The sequence below is a fragment of the Hypomesus nipponensis genome, chromosome 9, assembly GCF_054491055.1.
Source record: "Hypomesus nipponensis isolate SF chromosome 9, ASM5449105v1, whole genome shotgun sequence".
Taxonomy (NCBI): Eukaryota; Metazoa; Chordata; class Actinopteri; order Osmeriformes; family Osmeridae; genus Hypomesus; species Hypomesus nipponensis.
Genome location: NC_140369.1, coordinates 13,864,747 through 13,879,200, shown reverse-complemented (window position 1 = coordinate 13,879,200; position 14,454 = coordinate 13,864,747). Strand labels below are relative to the sequence as shown.

The 14,454-nt window shown below is 48.2% G+C and overlaps 1 protein-coding gene across 1 annotated transcript in view; it reads left to right on the top strand.

Annotated features, from left to right (window-relative positions):
• Positions 1 to 863: 863 nt before the first annotated feature.
• Positions 864 to 14,454, top strand: part of eif4g3a (eukaryotic translation initiation factor 4 gamma, 3a) — a 41,263-nt gene continuing 27,672 nt past the window's right edge. The window contains 4 exon segments of the mRNA XM_084705344.1: positions 864 to 1,446; positions 10,181 to 10,253; positions 12,474 to 12,641; positions 14,274 to 14,366. Coding sequence (XP_084561470.1) covers positions 1,283 to 1,446; positions 10,181 to 10,253; positions 12,474 to 12,641; positions 14,274 to 14,366 — 498 coding nt within the window. The 5' untranslated portion in view covers positions 864 to 1,282.

Sequence of the window (14,454 nt, the reverse complement as noted above, 5' to 3'; positions counted from 1 at the left end):
TCCAAGCACACAACAGATAATGTCAGAAATGTGAGATCCTAGAGGAAGAAAAAGTTGACTGTTAGGCCTTTACACATATTCTCCCAAGTACAGTTAACCTACTGTACACCAACCACTGTGTTTATATATTAATACAAACATGAAAATATATGCATTAATTGGCAGCATGGTGTCAAGTCTATCAAGTCTATTGAATGATACATATTTTTAAGCAATTCCAAAGTGTTGTTTTAACACTTTAGTTGTTCGGTCATGCACATGCATAATGTTAGCACTGATTTATTGTGCCATACATCTTTTTAGTCCAATAAAAGTGTGTAATCTGAACGACTTTTTGTTTTTTTAAGTAAGGCTTAAAAGCCTTTAAATTAGAAAAAAAACTAAAATTACTCGTGTATTTTATAGAGGGTTCTAAAAAGGGGGTGTAATGTGCTGTGTTGGACACAAGGGATCGCTGCATACATTTAGATACAAAACTTGTGATCTGATTTGACCAGATAACGTCTAATACCATATAATATAGGTTGTCACAAACTTGTGGCGAGTTTTTTTTTTATCGGACTAAATACAATAGCATAGATTTTCCAGTAAAATAATTAAGATAAGTCATTTTACACTGCATTATTGTAAATTATGATTGAAAGCAGCATTGAAAGGGAGTGCAGGATGTGGTGTTTGCATTACCACAGTAGTATTTCTCAATTATAAATTGTGATACTACCGGTTTCGTTTCTTGTAAAGTAAGTGGAATGTTAATTCTTCACGTCACTTTTGACATTAAAGTGAAGCAATGCACGTTCATGGAAAATAATGAGGTAGCCTTTGGTAGGACGAGCCTATCCGTAATTGGCCGAGAATTACCGAATGGTCTGTCCTGCCGGACTGCTGGAAGCGGCCGCATCGCCATGTTGATGAAGTCTCCCCACTCCGTTAGGAAAATTATTATAGAAATATCTTTTGCTGAGAGCAAATGTTAAATAACTGAAGGAGGCAAGATACCGGCAATATTCATTTGAAGATCTGAACCGAACCGGATCCGCGGAGGTCCCGGACGGGCAAGGGAGGCAAACCTCCCACCATGAATAGCACCACAGATCCGAACGGCGACTTTCCATGAAAAAGGCATTTCTGCTGCTATACGAGCTAGCAAGCTATCCCAGTTCGGCAAAGGGGGTTGCGGCCTGCTTCAACATTTCCAAACGCTTGCTATATGTATGCAAGCTAGACTTTGTTTGCATCAGTATTTATTAGTGTATTATTTTCTTTTGTTTATTTTTTTGCAATGAGTTTGCCGCCGAAAGTAGTCCCAAAATCCGCCACTGTCGCAGTAAGTGGAACTGGAACCGGCCCGTCTCCGTCGAGCCAACTGCGGGGTACCCTAACCTCCGTGTCTTTACCGCCGGGAGCCCCGACCGCTCCTCAGCCGACCGCTGTGCCGCCTCCTCAGTATCCTTCATGGACAATGATGCCCTTTTCACCCAAATCATGTTAAGTTAATGTTCGGATTGTGACGGAATTATTTAACACATTTCGGAGAATTTGGGGGTTGGATTGTGGGTGATGCGAGTGATGTTTCGTAGTCAGCAGGGAGGGGACAATGGCTAGAAGCTAGGTGCTACTAACGACCATTAAGTTAGCTTCATTGGTTAGCTTTAGAATTACCCGGCAGCTTAGTTATCGACATAGCTGATATTAAATCACATCCGATTTTGAGATCCTTTTAGGTTACATAGACAGGGACATACTTTGCTTGTAATATCTAACTGTGTATGACGATTTAGCAGGTTCGACGAGACTGATCATGTCCTAATGGAATGGGTCATTAGCACCGCTAGCTACTAGCCACGGCTTTGTTCGCTGCCGGTTTTTGGATCTACTAGCTAACGCTAGTGCTAGTTAGTAGCTTACGTCTTGTTCGTATTTCTAGCGACTAGCTCTAGTCACGTCGCAATCAGCAGCAAAGCATAAGCAAGTTTTGTCGTGGTGTCATAGTTTACGACATGAGCCCCTTGTTGTCCCATTGAAATCATTTATTTAGTTAACTAACAACCGAAGGGAAATGTCATGCCTTGATTTTTCACGGCTGCATGTATTGATTTCTTGTAGATTGCAAGTTGTATTGCACCGAGACACCTGCTAAGATTAGGCCTTAGATACAGCGTACAAGATGACAGCCGGTGAAGCACCGGCATTTTCAAGCCCGTGGTTTTGACAGCGGCACAGTACATGGCGCTTGACACCAACCAGTCATTACGATCATGTTATGATTTAACGTTTCACATTGAAATATAATGTACAATATGGGAAGTGTTGCATTTTTCTCTTTAGAAAGCCCAGCTATATTCGTTAGTTACAACAAACGCAATTTTTACATATTTCTTTAAATACAATTTGACCGCCTTTGCTATCATAACAATATAATGACATGTTTGCCTACATATTTATACTGTAAAGAGTTCAATTGTTGCCTCATATTTGCTTGATATGTGAGATAGTTTAAATCTTTAATATGGAGTTTAGCCAGCAATTTTTATTTTATCCACTACCAACATACGTTAAGAGATAACCATCTCTCTCTCCTGCTCTGATAACTCACAAACTCAATGCTTCGGCTCCTGGTATGGAATTAATGCATAGGTACAATAGTATGGAATTAGTGCATAAAAACGACCATGACGCTACCACTTCAAGAATCGTCAAGTAATTGTTACCATTACATTAACTACTACACACATTTATGATCAGCTCTAAAGCCTGGATGATTAGATCAGCCATTTGCCGGTTGCAAGTGAGGCTAATGCCTTGGAGTAGTGTTACTATGGGTGGGGGTGGGGTGGGCAGCAGAAGCCTAAGTCTGCCTTTCCATATCACTACAGGTGAATGAGAGTCAGCTGTTGTCCTATACTATAACTATTGTATAGGACCTATAGTATGTTTAGTTGAAATGATATCTTATTAGGACATGATCTGGTCTGAACCATGCCTTAGTCTGTTTGCTGTAACGGTTTGTATTCGTTAGCCAACAATATCACCCACTGGCTGTCTGTATGAATTATGGCAATCTGCAGCTTTTTATGCTGAATATGGTTTCAACACATATATATTAGGCCTATTTGCTCCACCTCCTGGATATTGTGACAATATAGTAGGTGTAGTTGTGTGTCCGGATTAGTAGCCATACATTAATGCTCTTAATACCATGGTCTGGGTGACAACACGATTCTGATTGGCTGCAGGGGTGTCCATTATCGGATAATATATATATAGGCTATATAATAATGTGAGTCAAGGTATGAGGCTCCTCTTCTCTGGTTAGATGCCAGTCTGTGAGGGCATAGTTATGTCATCTCCTGTTTTATTCACAGCAGGGATAGGTTGGTCGTTGTGTGAGAGGATTAAGTTGACTTAGTTTCCTGCTTCTGTTAATTGCAGCCTGTGAGAAGGTGTGTGTGCGTACGTGTGTGTGCGTACGTGTGTGCGTGCTTGGAAAGCTGGGGCTGTTTCTGTGGAAGCGAGTTCTGGATCTGGGCGTGTTCCAGTGTTTGCCCATGCGTGACAGACATCTGTGAGGCTACCTGTGTTGGCTCTGACCCCTGCACCCCCCACCCCCAGTCATAGTCCCTCGATCCTGATTTACTTCTTTAATTATTATTTATTTATTTCCATAAGTGGATGGATCCTGTCCCCTCACGGCGTTGTGGATGTGATGACAGGGCCACGTGCTCAGACCGTGTCCCGTCCGTGGAACAGATCGTTTGCAGCTGTTTCCTAGGATGCCTTTTAGGGCTAAACGGCCTAACACAGGGTTTTTCTAGTTACGGCCTTTATGAAATTGCTGTATCAGTGTTTCAAAGAATGCGAGGAGAAGAGGGTTATATGCAGGATTTTAGTAGTCATTGGACGTTGCTGTGTTGTCACTACTGTACACCAACGGCACTACGGTTCCTTTTACTCCCATGAGAGAACAATTTTCAAGACCACTACACATGCGCTGTTGCACATCGGAATATCACTTCATTATTGACATTGCATAGTACGGCCGTGGTTTTTGAAACTGTCATGTGACCTACTAGACGTGTACGTCAGATGTTGTAGCATCCACACATGAGTGTTACATTGTCTGCTTTCTGTCTGCCTCATTCACTAGCTGAGGTCAAGGAAGTGGGAGTGTGTTATGCTCCATCTGCCTACCGCTTCCACAGGATGGGAGTTCCCAGTGTGTGTGCACGTCAAAGAGAGAGTGAGTGAGTGTGTGTGTGTGGGGGTGTGTGAGAGAAGGGAGGCTGTGTTTGTGTGTGTGAGTGAGTGAGTGAGTGAGAGAGTGTGATCGATGCCTGTATGTGTGTTGAGATATGAAGACTGTGAGAGAAAGTGTGAGGAGGGTGTTGGGGGGGAGGGGGGAGGGGTTTCATTGCTGCCCTTGGTTGCCAGAGAGACAGTGGGCGCATGCGACGGTGGCTGCTGCTGCTCCTACACTTGCTGACAATGGCAGGGCTGCTCAGCATTCAGAGCCAGGGGGCCAAGGCAGCGCTTCCCACCGCCTGCTAACAAAGACCCAGATCACCCAGCCTTACCCCCCTCCTTCATCCCTACCCCTCACCCCCCCACTTACCCTGCGGCCTGCCTGGCTGGATGGGTGGAGGACTGGTTGGCTAGCTGGATGGGTGACTGGTTGGCTGGGTGACTGGATGAGTGGTTGGCTTGATGGATGGATGACTGGTTGGCTAGCTGGATGGGTGACTGGTTGGCTGGCTGACTGGATGAGTGGTTGGCTAGATGGATGGATGACTGGTTGGCTAGCTGGATGGGTGACTGGTTGGCTGTCTGACTGGATGACTGGTTGGCTAGATGGATGGATGACTGGTTGGCTGGCTGGATGGATGATTGACTGGATTGCAGGTATGTATGGCTGGTTGATTGAGCAGAGTTCTCTGAACCGTTCTCTATTCGAGTTCTCCTGTTTCAAAATGTCTTGTCACCTTGTTGCCCGTTGCCCATCCCTCTATTTTGCCCACCTTATTAATAGCAAGCCTGTAGGCCGTTAAACATAGCTTGTTTTGAAAATGCACGCTAACAGCCCAGGGTCTAGCAAGCCTAACACCTGCCCCGTTTGTGTCCACACTGCCTGCCGTGAGGAGGGAAGACAGACTCAGGACTGTAGGTGACCTGAAGTGTTCGGTCCTTAGATAACACGGTATGTAGCCAGCTGGAGGGTCACGTAGCGCTACACGGCCCTGCTGGGGAGGACAGCTGCATGCTAGCTAGACCAGGCCGGGCTATATGGTGAGATGTTCTCATAAGCACACTCACTGTTGGGGTTATAAATAAGCTGCTGAGTTGGCAGCCAGTCAGACAGGCAGCCGGCACAGGTCTGCCTACAGCAGGGAGAAACAGCCAGGGACTTGTCTCCATTCAACCCTGCTCTGGTTGCTTGTTTTTGTTTGTTTTGGGGGGCGGGGGGGGGGGGGGGGGGTTGGCAGAGCTCTGCCTGGATGGATTGACAGCCGTGATATCACTGCGATACATTTTTCCTGCAGTCAGCTGATATGTGTGGCGAGCGTGGTGCTTTCGGGCCCTGAAGGATAATGTGCAAGATGGAACCTATCGTGGTGGCTTACAAGGGTAGCTTCTGTTGTCTGTGTGGAAGCCAGGACTTCCCAACAAACCTTTTGCACACTTTCGAAGATGTAGCATAAACAGGCTCGAAGGAGATGTAGCATAAACAGACTCGAAGGAGATGTAGCATAAACAGACTCGAAGGAGATGTAGCATAAACAGACAAGAAGGAGATGTAGCATAAACAGACAAGAAGGAGATGTAGCATAAACAGACAAGAAGGAGATGTAGCATAAACAGACAAGAAGGAGATGTAGCATAAACAGACAAGAAGGAGATGTAGCCGAAACAGACAAGAAGGAGATGTAGCATAAACAGACAAGAAGGAGATGTAGCATAAACAGTCAAGAAGGAGATGTAGCATAAACAGACAAGAAGGAGATGTAGCCTAAACAGACTCGAAGGAGATGTAGCCGAAACAGACTCGAAGGAGATCCACTGGGGGATTTGAATGCATCAGCTTGCTGCAGTGAAAGCGCCATCTCAGCATAACTGTCTGTCTGCCTGCTATACTGCATGCTGTCCCCCAGCCTGCCTGCTGTCATGGCTGCCTAGTTCCTTGCATGCCTGCCTGCCTGCCTGCTGTCATGGCTGCCTCGTGGCCTCCTTGCTGGTCTGCCTGTTTACCCAGCGCTGTGTGAGCCTGAAGGGTAGAGAAAGAGGGGGAGATGGAGGTAGGGAGAGGGAGAGAAGGGGCTTTTGTGCCTGCACCATATGGCCTGTCTCCACTCACTTCCTGTGCCTCCCCTCTGGATCCAGTGAACTCAGGTAGGCTGCAGGATGGCTCTACTGGGGCCGAGAGGCAAGTCTGGAGAGAAGAGACAGAGAGGGGAGGAAGACTATAGATCATAGAGAAGAGAGAGACTATAGATTATGGAGGAAGGAGTCACTAAGTGGTCGAGAAGACAGAGATGGTATAGATTATGGAGAAAAGAGAGACTAGACTGAACTCTGGAGCAAAGAGAGAGAGAGAGAGAGAGAGAGAAGTAACCTACCGGTATAGGTTATAGAGAAGGATAGTTAATAGACTGGAAATAAGAGATCCAAAAATGTTATAATTTTTTTGAGATGATAAACTACAGAGGTAAGAGAAACTATAGTTTGACTGTGAAGGGAAGTGTCTAATTGTTGGTATGGAAATCAGCATAATAATCGCCTAGTCTCGAGTCATTTTCCTTTACTGCAGGCAGTTGTTCCAATGTGACCGTTCACAACAACATGTTGTTTATTTTCATTGGGTCAGACTGTTAAGGAAATTGGGATTTCAGGGAAACGTCTTTGACGACTCAGCAGAAAATTCAGCTTGACTTTGACCTGCTGTCCTGTATGTTTTCAGATGTCTCTCTGTCTTTCTCTCTGTCGTTCTCCCTCTCACACACACTTAGCACATAAGTGGCTTTGCAGTAAGCTAAGGACAAGGCTGAGACATGACATGCTTTCCCCCCTCTGTTGCTGTGACAAGGAAGGCGGGGGGGGGGGGGGGGTGCGCATAGCTACTGTCGCCAGGGAGTGGTCACCGGGGGAAACATGAAGTCTGCCTACTAAGCTAATATAGGGAGGGGGTGACCCAGTGTTTGGCCTCAGAAAGTGAGTGAGACTGGTGTGGAGCAGGCTTTGCGTAGACAGGACTGAGGCTGGAGTTGTGAGTGTTATGGGTGAACGTCATCCCCCCGGGCCAGGGTCTCCCTGGAGGGGCCTGCCTGAGTGAGTCAGCGCCGTGGGCTTCTCTCTGGCCTCGCTCGACATCACGGCCAACCTGGCAAAGTTCACCTCTCTGGGCAGGCCTGGTTCACCCTTTACAGAGTCCTGGCACCTTTTTTTTTGTCTTTTCTGCTGCCTCTCCTCTCTTCAACCTCTCTCCTCTTATGCCTTTGCGCTCTTGTTCAACTTCTCTTCTTGTACCTTCTACCTTTCTTCTATGTTTGTCTCTCAGCTCTGTTGACTTCCCCGCAGTGTTGTCTGGATTCCAGAAATCCTCAACTGACTGTCTCTTAATGACAACCGCCTCCTCCCTTTTTCTCTCTCACTCACACACACACTTCCCCCTCCCCCTTCTCTCTTTCTCACTCTCCCTTTTAGGCTAATGACTAATTAGTAAGGCCTGCCCCCCTCCTGGCTGTCAGCCTTGGTTAGCCCTGTGCTCCAGGATGAGTGAACTGTCCTCCAGAGCCTGGAGCAAGGGGTTAGCATCTGATTATGGTCTCCGAGCCTGTAGCAAGGTTTTAGCATTATAGCAAGGGGTTAGCATCTCCAGAGCCTGTAGCAAGGTTTTAGCATTATAGCAAGGGGTTAGCATCTCCAGAGCCTGTAGCAAGGTGATAGCATTAGTAAGGGGTTGCATTTCCCAAGCCTGTAGCAAGGGGTTAGCATCTCCTGAGTCTGGAGCAAAGGGTTAGCATTGGCCAGGGGTTTGTGTCTCCCAGAAGTAGGTCAGGTTCATATACAACAGCTGTGACAAGACAAGACCGTCAGAGCTTTCATGTTCTAGTGACCCGTAGAATCTAGGAAATAAACAATTTGTGCTATGGAATTGTGTAAAAACGTTCCTAAACCTCAAGCTGTTTGACAGAGCAGAATGTGAGTCTATGTCTGTGCTCGTTTACGCTTTACGTTTATAAATGCATCGATGGACTCTCACTTGTTCGTGAATGAGGCTTATCAGGCAGGCAATCAGATGTTTTAACTGTGTCCACTGTACATGCAAAAGCATTTTCTATGCTTTTCCAGAGCATAGGGCAGTTTTACTCAGTTACGGGGTCTCTTCTGCCAAATTTCAGGGGTGTCAGTTTCTTGTCTCACCTGATTGATTTCCCTAGCTACCGGTGTCATACGGATGGAGTTGAACTTTGACCCCAGACTGGAAACGTACTTGTTGCCCCCCCGGCATTCCGCTCCACACTTCTCCAATGTTTCCCTTTCCCCATTTATTTTTCTTTCTTTCTCCACATACACACGTTACACACTGACAAGATGGCACTTCACTTTTTTTAGCTGTGTTGAGATCTAGATCAAGTTTTTTTGGTTTTGTTTTAGTGTCCTCTCATAGTAAGCCCTCTCACTTTTCTGTTTTCTGCATTCTCTCTCTCTCTCTCTCTCTCTCTCTCTCTCTCTCTCTCTCTCTCTCTCTCTCTGTCTCTCTGTCTCTGTCTCTCTCTGTCTCTGTTTCTCTCTCTGTCTCTGTTTCTCTCTCTGTCTCTGTTTCTCTTTCTCTCTCACTGAGGAATAAACTCATGAGAGGAGGAGGGGAGTGCGGGACAGAGTTTCCCTGAAATCATGTGACTTGTATGTGTACGCCTGTCCTTAGTTTCCATAGACGGAGAACTGCCTGAGCAGGTTACAAGTTCTCTCTCCCCCTGTTGCTTTCTCTCTCGCCTCTTTCTCCCTCTCCTTCCTCTACCCCACCTCTCTTCTTTCTCCATTTATCTTTCTTTCTTTCTCTCACACTCTCTTTCTCTGTCACACCAGAAAGATAAGTTGTAGTGGTTTCCAGTAAAGCAGTCTGTACCCGGATACTCTTTGGAGGTGAAATGAGTCCATAGTCTGTAGAGTTGTCCTCACTCACTCACCTCCCCTAGGCCTCGCCCTGTCACATGTTAACTTCTGATAGTAGCCTTTCTATCCAATTGCTTCCTGAATAAATTCAGCAGTCGACCACTGTAGATTGAATTTGACCTCATTGTTGACTGGCTGAGTTAAGTCTGGTTTCCTCTCCCTCTTCCCCCCATCCCCCAACTACCTCTCCTTCTCCCTCCCTCCCTCCCTCCCTTTCTCCCTCCCTCCCTCTCCTTCTTCCTCTCTCTACTTCTCCGTCCCTCCCTCCTTCCCCTTTCCCTCCCTCCCTCCCTCCCTCCCTCCCTCCCTCCCTCCCTCCCTCCCTCCCTCCCTCCCTCCCTCCCTCCCTCCCTCCCTCCCTCCCTCCCTCCCTCCCTCCCTCCCTCCCTCCCTCCCTCCCTCCCCCCTCCCTCCCTCCCCGTCCCTCTCCGTCCCTCACTCCCTCCTTCTCCCTCCCCCCTCCCTCCCTCCCTCACTCCCTCCCTCACTCACTCACTCACTCACTCACTCCCTCCCTCTCCTTCTCCCTGTCATTCCCAGTTTTGTGTGGGAGGTTTGGAGAAGCCGGGAAGTCTATGTCTGGTTTTCCCCTGTACACGTGTGCAGTGTGGTGAAGGTACAAAGTGTACTCTGCAGATTGGGCATTTGAAGAGGTGGGGGAGGGGGGCTGATAGCAAGTTTAGGCTAGCCTATTGTGAAGTTCTAAGTATAGAAAACATTATTTACAAGCTACAATTTCTGAAGTAGAGAACCCTAAGAAGAAAGAAAATAAAATGTGCGTGAAGTCTAGAGCATCTAGATGGGCATGTTTTTTGAAATATAGTTTCATGGTTCATGCAATGACTAGGTGTGTCCTGGGGTCTGTTGAATCCTTTTGGAGTGGGACTGTTCTGTCCTACTGTCTGTTGCTACTGTTGATGTTGTCACCATGCCCCCCTCCCTCCCACCTTTGACCTGTTTTGACCTTAAGTTGACCCCCTTCCAGAATTTTCCTTAACATGACGCGCCCCAGGCTCTCGCGCGTGCAGCCCTCCCTGGACGACAGGATCTTCCCCACACAGCCTGGTGTCGCTGCCGTCTACAGCGTGAGTACGCACACACACACACACACACACGCATACACAATACCTGCATACATACACACACTCTCACTTCACACATACACACACAAAACGTTTGCATCCATCCAAACATAGTGAATATGTCACTAGGGATGCACGTAATCATATTGAAGCATTTAGTCGAGGCTTTTGTTTCGGTACGCACGCAAAACGAACAATTGGTTTTGTGAACCGTTACAGCCTTAGTACTCACACGTACATGCAGAAACATACACAATTACTGTACCTGCACACACACACACGCATGGATAGCTTGATGTTTCCACCATGTACACCATGCTCTCTGTGGGCACATGTTTTGGTACACATTTTATACAAGAGTGTGTGTGTGTGTGTGTGTGTGTGTGTCCGTGCATATATGTGTGTGTGTGTGTGTGTGTGTGTAACTGCAGTGATAAAGAGAGATATGGGTTGTCAGGGCACACCTGACCTCAAATGGCCTTCTGGGAAAACAATGATGTCAGCTCGGGGAAACACTGCTCCTCATCAGCACAGTCCCCAGGCCCCTAGGTTTGTGTGTTTGTGTGTTTGTGTGTGTGTGTGTGTGTGTGTGTGTGTGTGTGTGTGTGTGTGTGTGTCTATACACAGTATGTGTGTGTTTATGTATTTCTGCAAATATATGAGTGAAAAGAAAGAGAGAGAGCAAGACTTTGACAGCGAGGTCATGTCATTCCTGCAGCTTGATCAGTGTTCAACACAGTCAGGGGCAATCACGAGCCAAAAGCACTCCCTGACCTTGACTCTGACTACGCTCACTGAATGCCTGCAGGCAGCATTGAAGGATAGAAAAAAACAAAATAAATAAGAATGTTGTAAATAAATAACAATGTCAAAATGAAGAAGTTTGGTCTTTTTATTTTTATTTGGGGGGATTTTTTAACATTTGTATTCCAGAGTGTTAAGTAATGTACTGAAAAAGGTAATTTGTATACAGCTTCAGGTATTGGTTCAAAGTGAGCAATACCCAATCAGTGAACACAAATGACATCGGTGGAACGCATGGTTCCTGGCAGGCTGGTTGGATTTAGCTAGCCTGACAGGCTGTTTATACACTTGACTCTGTGCAGGCACTGTGCAGGCCCTCTACCCATCCCCCTACCGTGCCCCTCAGCCAATGGGATTGTCAGGCCTATGGTCTAGCTCCTCCCCTGACAACAGTAGCCAGATTAGCTGCCTTATCCCAGGTCAGGCAGGAAACTGGGCCACGCCAAGGGAGGGATGGAGAGAGTGAGAGAGCGAGAGAGCGAGAGAGGGGGGAGGGAGGGATGGATATAGAGATGGAGGGATTTAGAGGGAGGGCAGTTTAGAGAATCATTGCTAGTGATCAATGTAGAACAAGTGTTTTTTGTTGTTTAGAGACAGCAACAATATTATGTGCGTGTGTGTGTGCATCGATGTGTGTGCCGTCTCTGCTTTCCAGTATATCAGTGTTGCCCTGACAGGCGGCATTCCTGCAGTGCCTCAAATCTGCTGTGTGTATGTCCAGTTTGTGCCAGGCTGCTGCAGCTGCAGTGTGTGGGTGCCCTGTGCCCACCCAGAGTGTTTCCTGCCCAGAGTGTGACACGGCAGCACAGTCTGATACAGAGCTAGCTGCAGCTCAACCTCATACAGAGTTAGCTACAGCTCAACCTGGAACAGAGCTTGCTACAGCTCAACCTCATACAGAGCTAGCTACAGCTCAACCTCATACAGAGCTAGCTACAGCTCAACTTCATACAGAGCTAGCTACAGCTCAACCTCATACAGAGCTAGCTACAGCTCAACCTCATACAGAGCTAGCTACAGCTCAACCTCGCGGCCTGGTACAGAGCTATCTATAGCTTAGCCTGGCACAGTCCAGTCCAGCCTGCTAGCAATGCCCGGTCTGAGGGAACCCAGCACAGGGCTCTCTTCCTCCTCTCTTCTCTCCCGTTCATACAACCAATCCTGCTACATTCTGTGTGTGTATGTGTGGGTTGGAGTAAAACACTCCCTGGTTGATTCTGAGGCTTTCTGAACATTAAAATAATGCAAAGTCAGTGTTCCACTAAGCCTCTCTCTCTCTCTCATCTCCCTCTCTCTCATCTCCCTCTCTGTCTTTTCCCCCATCTGTTTCTATCCATCTCTTGCTCTCACCCTCTCCATCTCACCCCCTCTCTCAATCTCTCTTGTGAACCTCCGTCTCTCTCCATGTCTCCGCCGCAGGTACAAAGGCACGCCGGGCCTCCCTACGCCACTCACGACATCACCAAGGGACACCCCAACTTGGCGGGCACGCCCCCTGGCCACGCCCACTCGCCGGCGCTCTCTCAGGTATCCGTCCCCACAGTTCCCCAGTATCGCTACCCTAAGGGCTGGGAGACAGGCGGAGGGGTGAGTCTGTGCGAGTCGCCGCCGTCGTCGCCCTCTCTGCGTCCGTCTTGACCGTCCCGCCGCATGCTTTATGTCTGTGGCTGCCTTGGTTTTCTTTCTTTCTGTCTCGAAGATATGACTCTGTTTCGCTCTCTCTCTCTGCGTCTTCCAAGACATCTGTCTGTGTCTTTCTGTCTTTCTCTCCCTCCCCTGTGTCCTGTAAGCTTGTGTTACAGCATGCCATTGGTGTTTCGGTCTTGAAGCCTGTCTTTTATTAATCTGAACTTATTAGCGGATCCTCTTTGGATCTGTCTGCGCTGCTAGAGAGGGACATTAGTCTTAATGAGCGGCGTCCGGCACCGCGTCATGGGCCTGGAAATTGCTGCCGGCTGCTCGGCCACTCAAGGGTTAATCAATTAGTTACCGTGACAGCAAGTCAATTACACTGCTGCTGTGATGCCAGTTTCTCCAATTGTCTTGCTGCGTGTGCACACAAACACACACACTTATGTATGCTGGTGCAAGGGAAGGGATTTCAGAATGACTCAGCTGTTCTGGAGCAACAATGCGTGCTGTCCATATGGCCCTGCCTCACTCTGCTCCCTGCCTCTCTGCCTCACCCTGATCACTCTGCTCTACCTCTCTGCCTCTCTCTGATCACTCTGCTCTCTGCCTCTCTGCCTCACCCTGATCACTCTGCCTCACCCTGATCGCTCTCTGCCTCACCCTGATCACTCTGCCTCTCTGCCTCACCCTGATCACTCTGCTCTCTGCCTCACCCTGATCACTCTGCTCCCTGCATCTCTGCCTCTCTCTGATCACTCTGCCTCTCTGCCTCTCTCTGATCACTCTGCTCTGTCTCACCCTGATCACTCTGCTCTGCCTCACCCTGATCACTCTGCTCCCTGCCTCTCTGCTTCACCCTGATCACTCTGCCTCTCTGCCTCACCCTGATCACTCTGCTCCCTGCCTCTCTGCCTCACCCTGATCACTCTGCTCCCTGCCTCTCTGCTTCACCCTGATCACTCTGCCTCTCTGCCTCACCCTGATCACTCTGCTCCCTGCCTCTCTGCTTCACCCTGATCACTCTGCCTCTCTGCCTCACCCTGATCACTCTGCTCTCTGCCTCACCCTGATCACTTTGCTCCCTGCCTCTCTCTGATCACTCTGCCTCTCTGCCTCACCCTGATAACTCTGCTCTCTGCCTCTCTCTGATCACTCTGCCTCTCTGCCTCACCCTGATCACTCTGCTCCCTGCCTCTCTGCCTCACCCTGATCACTCTGCTCCCTGCCTCTCTGCCTCACCCTGATCACTCTGCTCTCTGCCTCTCTGCCTCACCCTGATCACTCTGCTCTCTGCCTGCCTTACCCTGAACACTGCTGTCTGCACCTCCACGATCACTGTGCTTTATACCAGCCTGGGTTCTAATGAAAGGATACCTTAATCAGGCATAGTTGAATCCCCAACATTTAAGGAACTTGAAAGGGTATGTGTATGATTTTGTTCTGTATGGAGTTTGTATGCATTCCAACTCTATCCGTTGGTATTCAACTTTTGTCTCTCCCCCTTTCCCCCCTTTGCACCCTTCACTTTTTCTCTCCCCCATTATACCTCCCCGCCCCTTCATACATCCCTCAATCCCTACCTTCCAGTCCCCATACACCACTGGACAGAATGCTGGCTCCGCCCCTCTAGTGTACTCTCCCCAGCCGCAGCCAATGAATGCACAGCCACAGAGTCGCCCGGTAAGTTCCCTCCTTTCCTGTTGTGGTGTCACTTCCTGCGTCCCACCCCTCCACACTTCCACTCACCAACAACAACACACTCTGAAAC